Raw genomic sequence first — 18,679 nt, 5'->3', positions numbered from 1 at the left:
TGCAAGTGCTTGCAAATTTGACCAATCGCTGCACTATGTCTGCACAAAACAGTCAAATCATCGCAATATTATCTCATAAAACTGACCCATCACTGGAGTACAAAAAGAGGGCTCACAATTTCAACCAATCGCCACATTATATGGTTCAATCAGCGACACATCAACAAACTTTTTCCCTTAACAGCGCATTTTCAAAACAAATTTGACAAATTCAGACCTTTTGGGGACATGTGCTCAAACAAAAAAAGGGCAGCCTCCCAAAATATGACTCGTTGAGCCATTATTAAGAAGAGGGGAAAGCAGCACAATCTGATGAGTAAAGTATTTTGAAAAACTATTTTGAACTGAAATAAATGCTGCACTTATTAACAATGACCAACACAGTTCCAGTCAAAACAGAAGATTGTATAAAATACTGTAGCCTACCATTACTATATCCAACCAAACTCCATTTGTTGCCACAACCACTATCATGTATCTTAGTGATTTTCAATAAAGAGTGGTACAAAACGTAAAACCCCTGCGCATGCACATGGACATGTGTACACCAGAACATACGAGCACAATTACTGCGCAAATGTATCCTGTCAGTACTGCCATAAACGGTTATGCATTTTCAAAACGCAAGATAGGCTACAAAAATAGACTGTGTTTTAAGCTGAAAGGAGCTGAAAGGAGCTGAAAGGAGCTGAAAGTCGTTCATGTTAGCAGCCAATGTCAACTAGGGATATATCATGACGCTTCTCTGGAGTCCAGAGCAAGCAAAATCATATGGCCTACTTATAGCAGAGATTGCAGGATCAGATGGAAAGCATGTTCTGTCTGCACTGTGCCATCATTTTGGAAGGCAGCCTCCCTGCACAGTGAAAGAAAAGGGGGAAACCTAGTCAGTTGTGCAACTGAATGCATTCAACTGAAATGTGTCTTCCGCATTTAACCCAACCCTTCTGAATCAAAGAGGGGCTGCCTTAATCGACATCCACGTCATCGGCGCCCAGGGAGCAGTTGTTGGCCTGCTGGGTATCCCTGTTCTTCCTCACAAATATTGTAATACATTTGCCAGAATATGTTACATCTTCATCCCATAATATTGAAGGCAGTGCAGTGTTACAGCTGCTTATCTTTAAAAATCCAAACTATGCCTATCTGATATATGAAAATGATCAATCAAATCAGCAGGTTAGCATATTGTTCTGGCAAAGATTGCTAAATTGTATTTTATTTGGATGATAAATGTAGGCCTACTCTGTTTCTGCCTGGGCAAAACAGTCTTGAGTAAATGAAACAAGTTATTTCTGGTCACTAATCTGAATATGCGCAGCGTGCCCGCCTTTGTGTGCCAATGCTGAATCAAGACGTGCAACATTTTAGTTCTGAAGCATATATGAGAATTTACCGATGACATGCAGGCAGTGGGTGCAGAGCAAGAACGACAAAAAATGTATACAAAAAAACTGGAAGGGCAAATGGGCATGTGCTTTGCACAGATAGAGCCCTCTGTGCATGTGCCTTGTTGCCATACAAAATGCCAGAATTGCCATAGCAAAATCGAGCATTTTTGCCCACAAATATCACAAAAAAACGGTGAAATCATGGATGCACTGCCTAGTATACAACGGTGCATGCCCAGCTAGTGAGACATGTTTTCCTATGGGAAATTCTAACAGTCCACAGTCAATTACCGTCTTTGATAATAACTGTGTGACTGCCTTTGATGTGGTTGCTCCACAGAGACGAAGAGAAGTGCTAAGCCACTGAGCCTCACAGACCAAAGGCTTCTGGAGGCCAGCCAGCAGTTCAAGAAGAAGCAGTGCAAAGGCACAGTGGATGTGTGGTGGCTGTTTGATGACGGAGGTACAGTATGGCAAGTCAATGCTGTGATTATATTCGTATGCACCAAATGAATAGGCATTATATCCAATAGGAAAAGCTAATTTTCTGTTACAAAACACTTTGCTACAGTGAGCCCCAATGAATATGACCCAAGTGTCAACAATCAGATTGGACCCCAAAGAGTCGTCATTTATTACCATCATCCCTTATTTATCTGTTCCAAATGTTACAGGCTTGGCTCTGTTGATTCCGTACTTACTCACGGAAAAAAAGAAGTGGAAGGACTGCAAAATCCGTCTTTTTATTGGTGGGAAGATCAACAGGATTGACCATGATCGCAGGGCGTGAGTTCTCGTTCCTTCAGTCATGATGTGAGGTTGAGGAATCTATAATATAATCAAATATTTAGCAGCTGCTTTTATTCAAAGCGACTTTGCATGCATTCATTTTTTGTATGGGTGGCCCCAGCCGAAATCGAACCTCCGATCCTGGTATCGCAAGCGCCATGCTCTACCAACTGAGTCTGAAAAATTGAGATACCTTCTCCTGTTTTTTAATAGAATGGCTGCTCTGCTCAGCAAGTTCAGGATAGATTTCTCTGCGATCTATGTGCTGGGGGACATCAACACCAAGCCAAAGAAACACAAGTAAGATGCCTGCTGTGTCAAGATCATGCACTATTTACATACTGTATAAATATTTTTTTTTAAACACTGTAGATATGTGGCTGGAGGATGCGGCAATACCACTAAACCAGCCAGGCCACAAGATCATGTTCAACATGAAGTCATTTATAGGTCACTGAGAAGCCTCCGTCAAAGAAACTGTGCAATATGTGAAGTACAAAGAAACCCATTAGCCTAGGACTATAATGACAATGTAATCATAATTATAATGCAATAATAATTACGTTCATTGTGTGTACCGTTTACCTGTCTCTTGTAGTGTGCTTAGCTTTGAGGAAATGATCGAGCCGTATAAGCTAAAGGAAGACGACATGGAGCAGGAGGCTGCAGAAAGGTTGAAGGCTGAGGAGCCTTGGAGGATCTCAGACAACGAGCTGGAGCTCTACAGGGCCAAGGTCTGGATCTTTTAAAAAACAGATTTTAAAGTTAATTTCTAATTTTATTGAACTGATATAGAGGGAGGATGACACTGGGGAAAGTTAGAGGTTGTTTTAATCGCATATACAGTGGGGCAAAAAAGTATTTAGTCAGCCACCAATTGTGCAGGTTCTCCCACTTAAAAAGATGAGGGGCCTGTCATTTTCATCATAGGTACACTTCAACTATGACAGACAAAATGAGGGAAAAAATCTATAATGAATTTATTTGCAAATTATGGTGGAAAATAAGTATTTGGTCACCTACAAACAAGCAAGATTTCTGGCTCTGGCTCTCACAGACCTGTAACTTCTTCTTTAAGAGTCTCCTCTGTCCTCCACTCGTTACCTGTATTAATGGCACCTGTTTGAACTTGTTATCAGTATAAAAGACACCTGTCCACAACCTCAAACAGTCACACTCCAAACTCCACTATGGCCAAGACCAAAGAGCTGTCAAAGGACACCAGAAACAAAATTGTAGACCTGCACCAGGCTGGGAAGACTGAATCTGCAATAGGTAAGCAGCTTGGTTTGAAGAAATCAACTGTGGGAGCAATTATTAGGAAATGGAAGACATACAAGACCACTGATAATCTCCCTCGAACTGGGGCTCTACGCAAGATCTCACACCGTGGGGTCAAAATGATCACATTCACCTAGTGAATGGCCTGCAGAGAGCTGGGACTAAAGTAAGAAAGCCCACCATCAGTAACACACTACTCCGCCAGGGACTCAAATCCTGCAGTGCCAGAAGTGTCCCCCCCCCCCCCCCCCCCCCCCCCCCCCGCTTAAGCCAGTACATGTCCAGGCCCGTCTGAAGTTTGCTAGAGAGCATTTGGATGATCCAGAAGAAGATTGGGAGAATGTCATATGGTCAGATGAAACCAAAATAGAACTTTTTGGTAAAAACTCAACTCGTCGTTTTTGGAGGACAAAGAATGCTGAGTTGCATCCAAAGAACACCATAGCTACTGTGAAGCATGGGGGTGGAAACATCATGCTTTGGGGCTGTTTTTCTGCAAAGGGACCAGGACGACTGATCCGTGTAAAGGAAAGAATGAATGGGGCCATGTATCGTGAGATTTTGAGTGAAAACCTCCTTCCATCAGCAAGGGCATTGAAGATTAAATGTGGCTGGGTCTTTCAGCATGACAATGATCCCAAACACACCGCCCGTGCAACGAAGGAGTGGCTTCGTAAGAAGCATTTCAAGGTCCTGGAGTGGCCTAGCCAGTCTCCAGATCTCAACCCCATAGAAAATCTTTGGAGGGAGTTGAAAGTCTGTGTTGCCCAGCAACAGCCCCAAAACATCACTGCTCTAGAGGAGATCTGCATGGAGGAATGGGTCAAAATACCAGCAACAGTGTGTGAAAACCTTGTGAAGAATTACAGAAAACGTTTGACCTCTGTCATTACCAACAAAGGGTATATAACAAAGTATTGAGATAAACTTTTTTTATTGACCAAATACTTATTTTCCACCATAATTTGCAAATTAATTAATTAAAAATCCTACAATGTGATTTTCTGGATTTTTTTTCTAATTTTGTTTGGCATAGTTGAAGTGTACCTATGATGAAAATTACAGGCCTCTCTCATCTTCTCTCTCATCAAGTCGGAGAACTTGCACAATTGGTGGCTGACTAAATACTTTTTTGCCCCACTGTATATAGAACTAATATAAGCTGAGTTGTTCCTATTTATTTTTCCCCAGACTAACCGACAGATCAGATTGAATGAATTGCTGAAAGAACACTCAAACTCAGCAAAACTCATCGTTATGTAAGTAGTTATAATATTACATTATGTCTAGAACACAAATATAAAGTGATGGTATTGAAATGGACTGTTGATCTATTTAATTATCTATTTAATACTGTCTGTCTGTCCGTCCGTCCTTCTGACCGACTGACTCATTCCCTTTCCAACAGGAGCATGCCATTGGCCCGGAAGGGAACGGTGTCCAGTGCCCTCTACATGTGCTGGTTGGAGACTCTGTCGAAAGACCTGCCTCCTATTCTCTTAGTACGAGGCAACCACCAGAGTGTCCTTACTTTTTACTCTTAAAATTCCTCGCACTCTCAATTTACCTGACCAAAACTGTTATATTAGGAATTTATAGAATGGGGTGGGGGAGGGGGGTTAAAAAGTGTGCTCAAAGTGCATGGGGATATTATGGAACTAATTGTGTACTAATTGCATTCTCTTTACGTCAAGTATTAGTAGAAGTAGGCTAAAGTACCATAAATAGTCTGTCATAACAATTCACAAGTACAGTAGACCTAATTTTAATGTCACATAACAATACTGTGGAGTGTCTAAATAAACACATTTTGCTAATTTATGTAGTTATACACTAGTCTGGGTACCTGTCTTTTTAGCTATCATTCCAGTCTTTGCCACTCCTTTTCCAGCTAAACACACCTGTACTGAGATTTGGCATATGACACGGAGTACAAAGACTGTAGTGTAACCTAAACAGACTAGTACCCAGGCTAGTTACACATGTAGAATGCAGTAGGTCACATCCTCTTGGAGCCTCAATGCTGTGGTGAACTAAATTATTCCATGCTAAAATCACACACCAGTTAGCCGACTTGAATGCAGTCAGAAGTGTTTTGACTTGTTTTTATTTATATATAATGCTTCTTTTAAATGACATTTAGTCAATTAATATGTAAGGGATGGGGGGATATAACAGGCCAATGAGAAATTGTTGTGGCTGTTTGTCGTTATGAATTATTTGACACCGGTTGGTTTTCATTGCCCCCTTGATGACGATAGCTAGATTGTTAGTATTATCTGAGATTTAAATATTTTCATTTTGCATTGTGTTTCTTAAACATTTTAAATATTTGTTTGGTCAATAATTAAGGTTCCATTAGATTTTTTTGTATCTGAACAATGGTTGTTTTCTGTGTGTTGTCTTGTCTTTTTGATGACAGTCGTTACATTTTTTTATTTAAAATGTAAAACAATCTTTAAAAGCAAAGCCTCTATATTCTTAAATAACATTGTTATAGCCTATTTTGTACATTATGAAATTAACATCAACCACAGTCATGTGTGATTTGTAATCTGGTTAGGCCACAAAATAAATCATGCTCACTTGCAATACTAGAATTTGTGTGGTATGTCAGTCTGAAATGTATTTCGTATCTGATGAATTTGTATAAATTAAGCATAACATTGAATATGTAGGTAGGCAATATGCATCAAAAGCATTGGAAAATAAGCGCACTAAAGCTTAGACTTTGGGCCAGTTGGATAGTGTTTGAGTGTAATAAGCATGTCTTGCCAGTGTCGCTGTTGCATTTGCTCCTGAATTATACAACCATTTGGGCCAGTCTCGGGAGGACTACAGACCGCAGGCACGTACTAAGGTTAGTGGTTGAAAGTGCTTTATTCCGTTGGTTTTATCTAGTGACACTCGATATAGGTTACATGTCGGGTGAAAGCTATATAATTGTTTTGCGTGACAAGTTGCATTTGTTTATATATATATATATATATATTTCCTCTCGTATCGCCTATAGCTTAAACATGGAGTTGTGACATAACCGGAGTCCTGTAGCCAAAATAATAATATTTGTCAAAAGCAGTACAGCATTGTTATAGTTGCCGGACAGGCAACATCTTAAGAATCTTGAAATATCCATGTGTTTAAATGATTGCAACATATCTTTTGAAGGGGCTATCTATGGCTACCAAATATAAACAAAGTTACATCATGTGAAAGGGCATTATTAAATTTGATTGACGTCGGATGGACCAATGAGAATGTGGAAAAAACACCTACTGTAGCAGTTAGTCTGCACTTCGTTGTTTCATAGCTAAATTCTACAATTCTAACTCTGTCACTGTTGTGGGGTCAAAGTCCCATTCCAACAACGAGAGTTTGCGTTGTACACAGCGTCGAGTTGTACAGCAGACTGTTCTTAATTTCTACCGAATCAGGAGTTGTACAGCAGACTGTTCTTAATTTCTACAGAATAACACGTGGTGGCTAACGGAACCATTGCGGAAAATCTAGCTACAATTCGACAAATATACTTTCTACTGAGCAATACATTACATGATGTTATACAAACATGAATTGTGTTATCAGATAGTAATTTTGCCCTCGTAGAACATAGATTACAGCGGCTGGAGGTTCTGAGTACTGCTGTTTTCCCGTTCAATTTGATAATTATTGAACCCACCTGGTGTCCCAGCTCTACAAGTCCATAATGGGAAGAATGGCATTTTTTTCATATACTAACTGGCCACTAGACTACAGAATATATAGCAATAACTAACGTTAGCAATGGGAATATGACATGAGAGAGGAGGGGAAAAAACAAAGTCATTGGCTGCTTAGATTTCATTTGTATTATTTTTTTCATTTAAAAACACCAAAAACAAAGAACCCTCTCTGTTTTCTCTTCACCACTCCTCTCCTACCTTCCCCCTAAATGTTTTCTCCTTTCTCTTCTCATGAAAAGTAAAAAATTGTGTCTGCAGATGGATATGTTAGACCTATCCCCTATGAAATTGTGGGGATGTTTGGATAGGCTTAAGTAGTATGCTAATAGCTAAAACAACCCTAACCCTTGTTTGATTGGTTAGTCTGTAGTTCTATATGTGCTTTATCTGCTGTATTTAGATGGGTGTGTGTGTGTTTGTTAACTCCCACTGATGTAACTTTTTATTTTATTTATTTTTTATATTTGTGTGTTTTTCTCCTCTGCCTCCGATTCTGTGAGAGACAGACCACACCACAAATATAATAGGATTTTGAGAGTTTTCTTTGTCAGATGCCATATTGTAGAATGGAAATGTTTAATGTACCATAGATAATCATAGAAAACAATCTTTATTTTGATAGTATTCTGGAATAATTTCATTGCCTACAGTATGGTCTGGTTTCCCAGACTCAGATTACACAAAACAATCATGCTCAATATAAATTCAATATAAAATTGTTTATTTGTCCTGGACTAGGCTTAAGACAGAAGAGGAGAAGAAGAGGGTGAGATGGAATATGCAGTATTTAGCTTAGGTACAAGCATGCTAGGGGGTGCAGGGAGGGGCTAGGGGTAGGCACGCCCAAGGGTCCTCAGCCCCAGTCCAGGATCAGCAGCACGTCCAGGTAGGCTTGGGCCAGGCACATCCAGGAGTTATTAGATGTGGAAAAGGACAAAATAAGGGGGTTAGTGGGAACATGCTTTGTTACATCAGATAAGACAGTACACCGGCTGAGGCAAGCTGATCAAAGCCCGTAGAAAAACATAAACTATTGCAGCATAAACAACGAAGACTGGAACAGGGGGACCGAGAGACAATGTGGCCCCTTCCAACGCCACCCCTGCTTGCAACAAGCCAGGGACTCAGCCCCCGTAATAGTCAGTGGTATGGAATCCCAGTTGATAGTGTGGAGCCAACCAAGCAGAGACAGCAAGGATAGTTCATCAGTCCAGTACCTTGGGACCTGATGTCTCTGCTTGGCTCTCAGCATTAAGGAATTAGTGAACTAGCGCCCTGTGCAGGGGGTATAGTTTACTTGTACATCAAGCTGCCTTACATGACAGAAACAGGATATAGACTTCTGCCAAATGGGCCGTTCATGCTCAGACAAGGATAATTTGTCCAAGGCGTAGGTACGTAACGTTACTTATAAGACTGAAACATCTGATTCTCTCACATCAGAGGTCTGTAGAAAAAAATCCCTGTATTCATCTGTTTTCTTAGATATTGGGGGAACAAGGAGTCCTGCATCTTGTGGTTATCTTCTGTTGTCCCTTTCTAACACATACCCTTCTGCAATAGGTTAATTAGCAATCAGACCACACATAAAATGATTTGAATCTGCACCAATTTTCAATATAAATCCACAAGAACATAGAGGGTTAGCTGATAGGCAGCGGAGAGGCTAGGTGCATCATTGAGCAGCTCAAACAGCTCCCCTATTGATCTTGTTTAGGCCATACAAATTTAATTTACTATGTAATGGATATAAATAGTAAAATAAAAAAAAATGGTGATTCATTGAATTCATATGATTCTTTTGTGATGAATTGAATTATGTGCTTCGCCATTGTAGTAGTTGGGGGGTTCGGTTAAATAGCGATTCATCAAAATTATCATTTGTGAATCGCAAACAGTGACAGGAAAATATTTAGCTGTCGTCTTCCTTTCAAATTCTATATATTTTGTACATAATTAAGTTGATGGTAGTCGTCAGCCTGAAGTAAATACTTCTAAAGACAATCGGCTCTGTGATCCATGCTGAACATTTTTCTAACTTTTTCCCCAAAAACCTTCACAATTAAAGGTTGACTTCTAAGTAGGCCTACCTGGCAGAATAATATAATGAAGATTTGTATCAATCAGGCGCACATTTGTTTTGCATACTCTTCCATCACATGTGCAGTACAGATACCTGACAGAAACACCTGACACCAATATAGTGGATTAGGGGGGTATCCTGACTGGGACTCAAACCCTGGTCCCTGTGAATGTCATTCCAAAACCATTATACTGTTACAATCTTTGCTATATGAGCCATGATCGTTTGGATAGTAACCAAAAGGTTGCTGTTTTGAATCCCTGAGCCAACTAGGTATGGCCTTAAGGACATTAAAATGATCATACCTACACTAGCCTACAACACCACAATGCAATGAATATTTGCATTATTGTTTTCAAGTGAGTACAATTCTAGTCTAGGCTGTAAACTGCAGTGAAAGTGTAATTTGAATAATGGCACAAAATCCCTGTTATTTGAATGTTTCATTCCATTTGGACAGTTGTGGGTCTACTCTTGACAGATTAGAAAGTCTAGAAGGGCACAGTGCAGGACAGTCTGTATTTTTGCTACTGATACTGATGTGCTGTTTGTTGCCGATCATCATTCTCCCAAGTCGTCCTATATAGTGCAGCCACATAGGCCTATGCTCCCAGCAGGCCCATTTATTCATGAAACCTGAACACCATTCTGCCTCCTTCCCGATCCGAGCAGCTCTTCCTTGACCTAGAACCTAACGCTTCAATGTAGCCTAAATATTTGTTGTTTACCTTTTTATGTGTGGCATAAGGCTACTTCAGAAGTCTCCTGTAGGCTACCTGCACATGTTCATCCACTCCACTCTAATATAATTCTAGCATCCAAACTGCGGACCAGCCATTCGATGAATGGAAAGAGACATCTGTTACACCAAAAAGTTTGACATTCGGAAATTGTCAAGCCAAACCTTTGATACGGAGTAGGGAGTGATGTATTTTATTTTTTGTCGAGATAGGGTATGTCAACTTGATTGTGGTGTTGAAAACGCAAACCATGAAGAAGCGCTCAAAGTCGGGTAATCGGTATGCAGTTATGCGTTGCTTATGGTAGTTGTGGTGCATTGGCACAGAAACCTGATGGCGGAAAATCGTTGCATAGATTTTATATAATTATAAATATAGCATCAAAATGTTGAAAATTGGATTTCTCCCTAGCTGATCATTGTCTGCAGCCTGCTCTGATCAAAGTGTAATGAGACAGGCAGCGAGAGTGAGGTGATGGTCGGCGAACCCTCAATCATCTGGTTCGTAGCCCTGTGTGGAATCGACTGTGCCACAAAACCATGCTGAAATGGTCAAGTCAATATCCTCGTTTATAAACACAGGGTTGCTACCGTTATTGTTATTTGTGGTGGTAATCATTATTTTTTAGTTAATTCTGAGGGGAGAGCGTTTGCAATTTTTTGACATTACAAGGGAAGGGTCATGTTCAAATATTTGTAACATTGGAGAGTAGGGTTGAGCGATAAATCAATATCAATAATTATTGAGGAAATTACTTCCCTCAATAACGATATAAAAACGTTTAGATTCATTTTCGATAATGTCGATATAGAATAATTAGGTACAGCAGTCCATTTCACCTCTGACACAGCAGTAACGTGCGGAGAAGTGACAATATGCACGTGGAGAGGTATACGCCCACTAAAAACAACTTAGCACCTCGAGTGATTGAGTAGTCACTATTAACCACAAAAAAGGTGTGATGTAGGCGAAAACAGTGGCAGTTATAGCCATGGAGAAGGAGCAGCTTCCAACAAAGAAATTATTGATAAAAATGGTTAAACTGTTTCAGTAATTTGGAAGTGGTTTGGCTTTTTGAAGTCCGACAAAGAGCAGAGCAATGTCCGGTGCAAATTGTGCCATAGACGGGTGGCTACAAAGTCTGGTAATACGACAAACCTTTTTCAACATCTGAAGCAAAATCACTCTTCGGAACGTGCAGGAAGTTTCAGTTTGCTCCACGGTATTGATAAATGCCCCTCAAGCACCAGCCAATCTAGGCATGTTTGCCCGATAAGCAGTCAACACTGACAGCGTTTATGCCCTACAAGCAAACATTGAAAAAACAAAGACATCACTTATGCTATTATGCATCGCATTGCTAATGACATGCCTATAATTAGCATAGTCAAAAAGGAATGTTTCAAGAGGCTTATCAATTTAATTGACCCCAGGTACGTGCTCCCTGGCCGCAAACATGGATTGATAAATTTTCCTTAAAGTATAATTTTATGTGTAGCTCACATAATTAAAAAAAAATGTAACCTTTATTTAACTAGGCAAGTGTCACGACTTCTACCGAAGTCGATGCCTCTCCTTGTTCGGGCGGTGCTCGGCGGTCGACGTCACCGGTCTTCTAGCCATCATTGATCTATGTTTCATTTTCCATTGGTTTTGTCTTGTCTTCTTACACACCTGGTTCCAATCCCATTCATTATATGTTGTGTATTTAACCCTCTGTTTCCCCTCATGTCCTTGTCAGAGATTGTTTATTGTTATGTTCGTGTTTCATGGATTGGTGTGCGATTTTTTTGGTGACAACTCCAGCCAAGCTTTCCCTTAAGGGTATAACATTACAATAGTATAGCTAATAGGCTATGTGTTTGTAGATCATCAGAGGTGAATGAACTTACAGCAGCCAAGGTGATAATGGAATTTTAAAGTTTAATTGATTGTATAGAAATGCAGCAAATGAGCTTCAACTTTCCAAACCCAAATTATGATCCTGAATACCAGTCAGTTAATATGATCTTCATGAATTATGAAGCCTTTGTGCTTTATGTGCTTATTTTGATTACATAAATGCTTCAAAATACTGAAAAAGTGATGTCTGTAAAAGAAAAGCGCTCTACAAATGTAATTTATTATTATTATTATTGTTAGCTGATGAAGATTATCTCATAGAACAAAACATATAAACTCTCCTAAGCCTGTGTTTCCACAGACCTTATTTTCGGCGTTTATCCAAAAACCCTCCGAAACCCCATTCATTTCCCCATAGGCTTTGGCCAACGATCCATAGTGGAGTTAGCCTCCTTTGGTGCTTACAAAAAGACGCCATTACTACTGCTCTCTATACCGCTTTCACGTGTTAGTCAGAACTAGGACATTTCCAACTTTGAACTCGGCACAACCAGTTAACAAGTCAGAAAGTTGTGAGGTTCCTAGTTCCGACCAGCACGTGAACGCGGCATTAATCCCAGTTAGTAAATTGCTAGACATAGGCAAATTGCTGTAGGCCCACTTCTTTTATTCAATCTCAGTCTCAAGTAACCAAATATCACATAAACACATGAGTAAAGATTTGTTTAATTAAACCTTTATTTATCCAGGAAGTCCCATTGAGAATACTCATTCAGAATACCTATTTTACAAGGGAGACCTGGCCAAGAAGGCAGCTCAATAAAAACACATACAGTAAATTAAACACATGGCAGTGCATACACAGCATAGCAAAACATAAAATAAACTATGTTCTATCATATTCATACAGGTATACTATCACACTCAAATGGCAAATATTCAGATGAGTCCCAAAGAGGAGCTGTTGGAGAGATTCCTGGATTATGTTTCCAGAGGAGACCTGGCAAAAGTCTCTGGGATGATCTCTCATTCCAGCTTTTTGGTCAATGAAAGTGGGGAGAATGGCTGGACTGCGTTGATGCTAGCTGCAAGGAATGGACACACTGATATTGTAGACAACCTACTTTCAAATGGGTAAATATCAAAACATACTGAACAAAAATTACATGGATACATGAGATTATTACAGCTGTTTTACATTGTCTAAATGTTACTTTCTAAGTAAGTAAGTGAGAACTATTACTCCATTGTGTATGTTTTTGTTGTCACAGGAGATTGTAGGTCTATTAGGATAAAATCATATTTCAAACCAGTAATGATGCGCTCATGGAATGTCAATCTTGAACACTACAGATATATCATAGAAATCAAGTTATTTTTGTATTTGAAAATGGCATGGGATGCATTTGTTTGTTTATGTTTTTATGTTTTTACTTTGAGTATTCACATCTTAGAGAGTGTGCCTTTAAATGTCTAAACATATGGTTAAAATAACAGCAGGGAAGGGGCCAGTGGCGCAGTGGTTAAGGGCCACCAGAGACCCTGGGTTCACGCCCAGGCTCTGTCGTAACCGGCCGCGACCGGGAGGTCTGTGGGGCGACACACAATTGGCCTAGGGAGGGCCTGGCCGGATGGATATCCCTGCCTCATCGTGCACCAGCGACCCCCATGGTGGGCCGGGCGCAGTGCACGCCAACCAGGTGCAAAGTGTTTCCTCCGACACATTGGTGCGGCTGGCTTCCGGGTTGGATGCGCGCTGTGTAAAGTGGCTTGGTTGGGTTGCGCATGACTTACAACCTGACTTACAAGTCTCTCCCGAGTTGTAGCCATGAGACAAGATAGTAGCTACTAACAATTGGATACCACGAAATTGGGGAGAAAAAGGGGTAAAAAAAATATATATATTCTTAAATAACACACCTGGCAACCTTGGTTGGCGTGCACTGCGCCCGGCCCACCATGGGGGTCGCTGGTGCACGATGAGGCAGGGATATCCATCCGGCCAGGCCCTCCCTAGGCCAATTGTGTGTCGCCCCACAGACCTCCCGGTCGCGGCCGGTTACGACAGAGCCTGGGCGTGAACCCAGGGTCTCTGGTGGCATAGCTGGCGCTGCATTACGTAGCAAAATGTTTCCCAGTTTTGTAATGAAAACAAGAGTTTCTATTATACGAATTCAGGTATGTCCCTCCCCATTTTGTCCTGTTTGCTTCCATTTGCTTCCATTTGGTTCCTAGTGAATTAATTACCTGATAACGGATGATTAACCATGTAAACATGAAGATAACATCAGTGTGTACTGATCACACTTCTCTTTCCCTCAAGGTGTGATAAGTTTTTAGTCAATAAATCTGCTCAAACTGCCTATGACATTGCCAAATTCTGGGGACACCGACATATTGCCAGGTTATTGGCAAAGACTGAGAACAAATGTCAACGGATTCTACCCAGCGACAGAATGGAAGAGCATGAAAACTACTTCACCAGAGAAGTTTTCAACAGAATGAGTGAAAAGAGGCCTGACAGCAAGTGGCTAGAAGCAAAACAGTCTTCTCCAGACACAGTGTTCATCTTGTTCTTTAACTTGAATCCTCTTGTGTCTGCTTCCGAGGAGAGCAAAACAGCCCATCCAGGTATAAAACTGTGTAGACTTGATGCAAGCTCAGTTAATAAAGAACTACTTCAAAAATCTGGAACAACAGTCATCTTCCTCGGAGTAGAGAAGCAGAGAAGCTCTTCATCCTCTCCTCCAAAAGAAGGGAATGAACCCACTGCTTGGTTTGCTCTCAATACTGATGACAATCCCATGGATCATCTCCAACTCACAAATCCAAATAGCTTCTTCCTCAAACCACCCATGCCAGGTCTTCTGAAACTTAGTGAGGCTGAGGCTGGTGAGTATTTCTCTGGGAGGTTCTTCATCAAAATATTATTGAAACAGCATACAAAATGTGGACTTAGTAACCCCCCCCCCAAAAAAAAATATGATCCCTTTTCCCCTCAGGAATCATAGCTCAAGCCAGCTCTGTCCTCGCTTGGCACAACCGATACAGCTTCTGCCCAACATGTGGGAGTAACACCAATGTGGAGGAAGGAGGCTATAAGAGGACCTGCTTCAACAAAGACTGCAGAAGCCGACAAGGCATCCACAACACTTGTTACCCACGAGTTGGTAAAGAGCCTCCTGTTTTTGAATTTGTTAATTGAAACTGAACTACTGCATGTTTTTTTCTCTTAATCATTATTATAATGTTCTAACCTCAATATCAGGTCAAAATGATCTGACTTATGTAATGTGTCGTGTTATGCATGCAGATCCTGTGGTGATCATGTTGGTCATTCACCCAGATGGCAACCAATGCTTATTGGGCAGAAAGAAGACTTTTCCTGCTGGGATGTTTTCATGTCTTGCTGGATTCATTGAACCAGGTAGTTTATCTCAACATACTAAACAAAACACTTAATATTTTGTCTGATTTTGGAGTGTGCAGATAGATGTCAGTGACATCTCTCTATGCAGGTGAGGCCATTGAGGATGCAGTAAGGAGAGAGACGGAGGAGGAGAGTGGGGTCAAAGTGGGTCCTGTTCAGTATGTGTCATGTCAGCCCTGGCCAATGCCCTCCTCACTAATGATTGGATGCCTGGCTGTTGCCATGTCAACAGACATAAAAGTCGATGAAAAGGAAATTGAAGAGGCTCGTTGGTTTACACGGCAACAGGTAAATGCTAGTTTTCCTAATCTGTGATTTACATGTTATAACATAGGCCTAGATGGAAACAAAACATCACCTGAATGTAATAAGAGGTGATTGAAGTCATGTAAACTATGTCAGTGAACTTGTATTGTTACAATGTATTAACTCAGTGCTATGTCTGTGTAATGCAGGTTATAGATGTCATTGTCAAGGGAACAAAACCAGCCTTTACCATGCCGCCAAGACAGGCCATTGCACATCAGTTGGTGAAACATTGGATTGGTATGAGCTCAAATCTTTAAACCTAATGAAGGGCACTTCGCCAGGATGGATTACACCACTAAATGTAATTTGTAATGAAATACAATATAAAAATCTATGAATGAATTATCAAAACATTCTCATGTCTGATTTTCCATCCAATCAAAGTAGTGTTTACTATAACGCCTAAGGTATTATCACATTTAAGACATTTTAATGGTTGTGTAAAATTGTCATAAAGTGATCAAAGTAGATTTTTATTTTATTTCCACTATGCCTTATATATGAACACGACTAATCTATAATTTTATATGGAATACTTTTTCATCATTGCAGTATTTTAATTGGAGAAAAGTATGTCAAGAAAAAGTAGGCATTTTAAAGGGATAATCGACCCCCAGAAAAAAAAATGAAACTCCAGTCAATTTTGTGAAAGCCTATGTTCCATCAGTGAGTACAATAAAAATCTTACCCATGATTTAACTTCTAAGTGGTCCGTCTGTGAAATTAGGAAATTGTGTAGGAACGTGTAATAGCTACATGGTTCTCGTCACTGGAGATAACACACTATCACATTTCATAACACTTAGAAAAAAATACCTGCACTTCAGATCGCCAAATCAGCCAATAGATGGTATGTGCTTACTTGTCTAGAACACATCTATCCGTTTATATGGTCATTACAAAGTATATATTTAATCTAAACAGTGTACCAAATTATTCAACTCAGTTTTTCGAGTACCATCTCGCAATGCGCTTTTTGTGTCGGAGAAACATGGGAAAGGGCCGTTGTTGCCATAGCAACATACTATATCCACTGCTCTGGGCAGAGGCGAACTGCAAATTGAACTCTGTGACATGGACTCCTAAATTAATTGTTTGTTTAGGCGATTTTACAGTTAGCTAGCTACTTCACATTCTGATATTGACTTTGGTATTATTGTGTCTACCGACATTTGCTAGCTAGCCCAGAGAGAGAGCATTGGGTTGTGTAGTCAACTTGAGCTGCAACAGATTTCTACAATGATTTTCGCATGTTGCTACCAACCTTCTAATTTAAACAACATTTTTTTTTAAATTACAAAAATATTGTTTTCACATATAAGTTATTTAACACTGTTAATCATAGGAATTCGTGGTTTTATCAGCAAAACAGCAGCCATCTCCTTCGGCACCATTATCATGATTGGACTCAGAAATAACATTTAAAAAATAATTTTTAAAAATGACAATTCCCGGGCAATTGTATTCACTCAGAAAAACATCTCAGAATGATTCAGGAAGATATTATTTTTGTTATTCACTATGGATGTCTTGACAAGATGATTAAATTCAATCAAATATTTGTCATTTTGGTATAGAATTCTGGAATTTTTGTTTGTGTATAAAGTATTTGGCAACAAGAATTTAAAAAAAATCACAATCATTTCAATGATCTTGTTATCATTGCAATAGTAACATTCTTCATGTCAGAAACATAGTGTTGAAAAAGGTAAATAAGTATTCTGCAAGGTTTTTCCAAAAATCTATCACAGATTTACATTCATAGAACAAGTGAGTCGGATGTTCACCTTCTTTTTAGCAGAAAATGCAGATATCAACAAATGTGGACAACAGAATTACATGGATATATCTTATGTAGAGTTTTAAAGTGCACTTCCTTAAATGTGTATATATATACAATAAGGCATCAAGCAAGCTTTTTTCCAGACAATGTCAGGAATAAGCATGTTCCGGGAAATGTCTCCCCTAGGCATAAATTGTTTCTGTGAATGGAAAATGCGCCTTGTGTATTTGTTCAACAAGATTTCTCATGTAAGCCCACGCCTTCCAAACTGATTTCTGGATAAGTTCTGTGATCATCACCAAAGCTAAGATGAGTTTTCATTAGTGTAGTTAAACCACTGGGAATGGCTTTGATCACAGAAATAAACTATCTGAAAGGTATTGTAAACTCATTCAATGTTATAAATTGTTCATATGAAAGAATATTACCCTTGTTGTCAAAAATACATATTGTACAGGCAGTCAATTAGTGCTTGCAGTTGCGTCACAAATCACTTAGCAACCACACCAAGCATCAGTCTGGAAGTCCTCCAATCGTCTACATGGCTTGCTGCGTTTTGCTACCACCCGAAACGTTTGACTATTATTTTGTTTCATACCTGACATGATGACTCCTTGCTGTCCCCAGTCCACCTGACTGTGCTGCTGCTCCAGTTTCAACTGTTCTGCCTTATTATTATTCGACCATGCTGGTCATTTATGAACATTTGAACATCTTGGCCATGTTCTGTTATAATCTCCACCCGGCACAGCCAGAAGAGGACTGGCCACTCCACATAGCCTGGTTCCTCTCTAGGTTTCTTCCTAGGTTTTGGCCTTTCTAGGGAATTTTTCCTAGCCACCGTGCTTCTACACCTGCATTGCTTGCTGTTTGGGGTTTTAGGCTGGGTTTCTGTACAGCACTTTGAGATATCAGCTGATGTACGAAGGGCTATATAAATACATTTGATTTGATTTGATATTTATCATTCTTACTCCAAATGCATTTGTAGTTAGGTAGCTAGCTAACAGCCATGGAAGAGGGTGAAATGATTAGCTAGCACTGATTAAATACAAGCTGAAATATATCATTCTCACTATTATTATTCTGACATTTCACATTCTTAAAATAAAGTGGTGATCCTAACTGACCTAAGACAAGGATTTTTTACTCAGATTAAATGTCAGGAATTGTGAAAAACTGAGTTTAAATGTATTTGGCTAAGGCTAAACTTCCGACTTCAACTGTACTTACCAGTGATTAAATGATAGTAGCAGGTCTGGTACTGGCAGCTGTCTGGGTTAAAGTCTTGACAATAAAATGTGATTTA

At 39.8% G+C, this 18,679-nt stretch overlaps 2 protein-coding genes across 2 annotated transcripts in view; both read left to right on the top strand.

Annotated features, from left to right (window-relative positions):
• LOC139411270 (solute carrier family 12 member 2-like) overlaps positions 1-6,059 on the top strand; it is a 39,050-nt gene extending 32,991 nt beyond the window's left edge. The window contains exons 21-26 of the mRNA XM_071157334.1: positions 1,732-1,854; positions 2,066-2,177; positions 2,394-2,480; positions 2,779-2,914; positions 4,653-4,720; positions 4,870-6,059. Coding sequence (XP_071013435.1) covers positions 1,732-1,854; positions 2,066-2,177; positions 2,394-2,480; positions 2,779-2,914; positions 4,653-4,720; positions 4,870-5,005 — 662 coding nt within the window. The 3' untranslated portion in view covers positions 5,006-6,059. The remainder of the gene's footprint in view (positions 1-1,731; positions 1,855-2,065; positions 2,178-2,393; positions 2,481-2,778; positions 2,915-4,652; positions 4,721-4,869) is intronic.
• A 215-nt stretch (positions 6,060-6,274) lies between these two features.
• LOC139411269 (nudix (nucleoside diphosphate linked moiety X)-type motif 12) lies at positions 6,275-16,281 on the top strand. The gene is made up of 7 exons (XM_071157333.1): positions 6,275-6,321; positions 12,759-12,982; positions 14,172-14,740; positions 14,851-15,018; positions 15,162-15,275; positions 15,367-15,566; positions 15,734-16,281. Exons 2-7 carry the CDS (start codon positions 12,777-12,779, stop codon positions 15,842-15,844), a joined length of 1,368 nt encoding a protein of 455 aa, XP_071013434.1. The 5' UTR covers positions 6,275-6,321; positions 12,759-12,776; the 3' UTR covers positions 15,845-16,281.
• The last annotated feature ends 2,398 nt before the right edge of the window (positions 16,282-18,679 follow it).

This window comes from Oncorhynchus clarkii, chromosome 6 (assembly GCF_045791955.1).
Source record: "Oncorhynchus clarkii lewisi isolate Uvic-CL-2024 chromosome 6, UVic_Ocla_1.0, whole genome shotgun sequence".
Lineage (NCBI taxonomy): Eukaryota > Metazoa > Chordata > Actinopteri > Salmoniformes > Salmonidae > Oncorhynchus > Oncorhynchus clarkii.
This window is presented reverse-complemented; position numbering and strand designations above follow the sequence as displayed.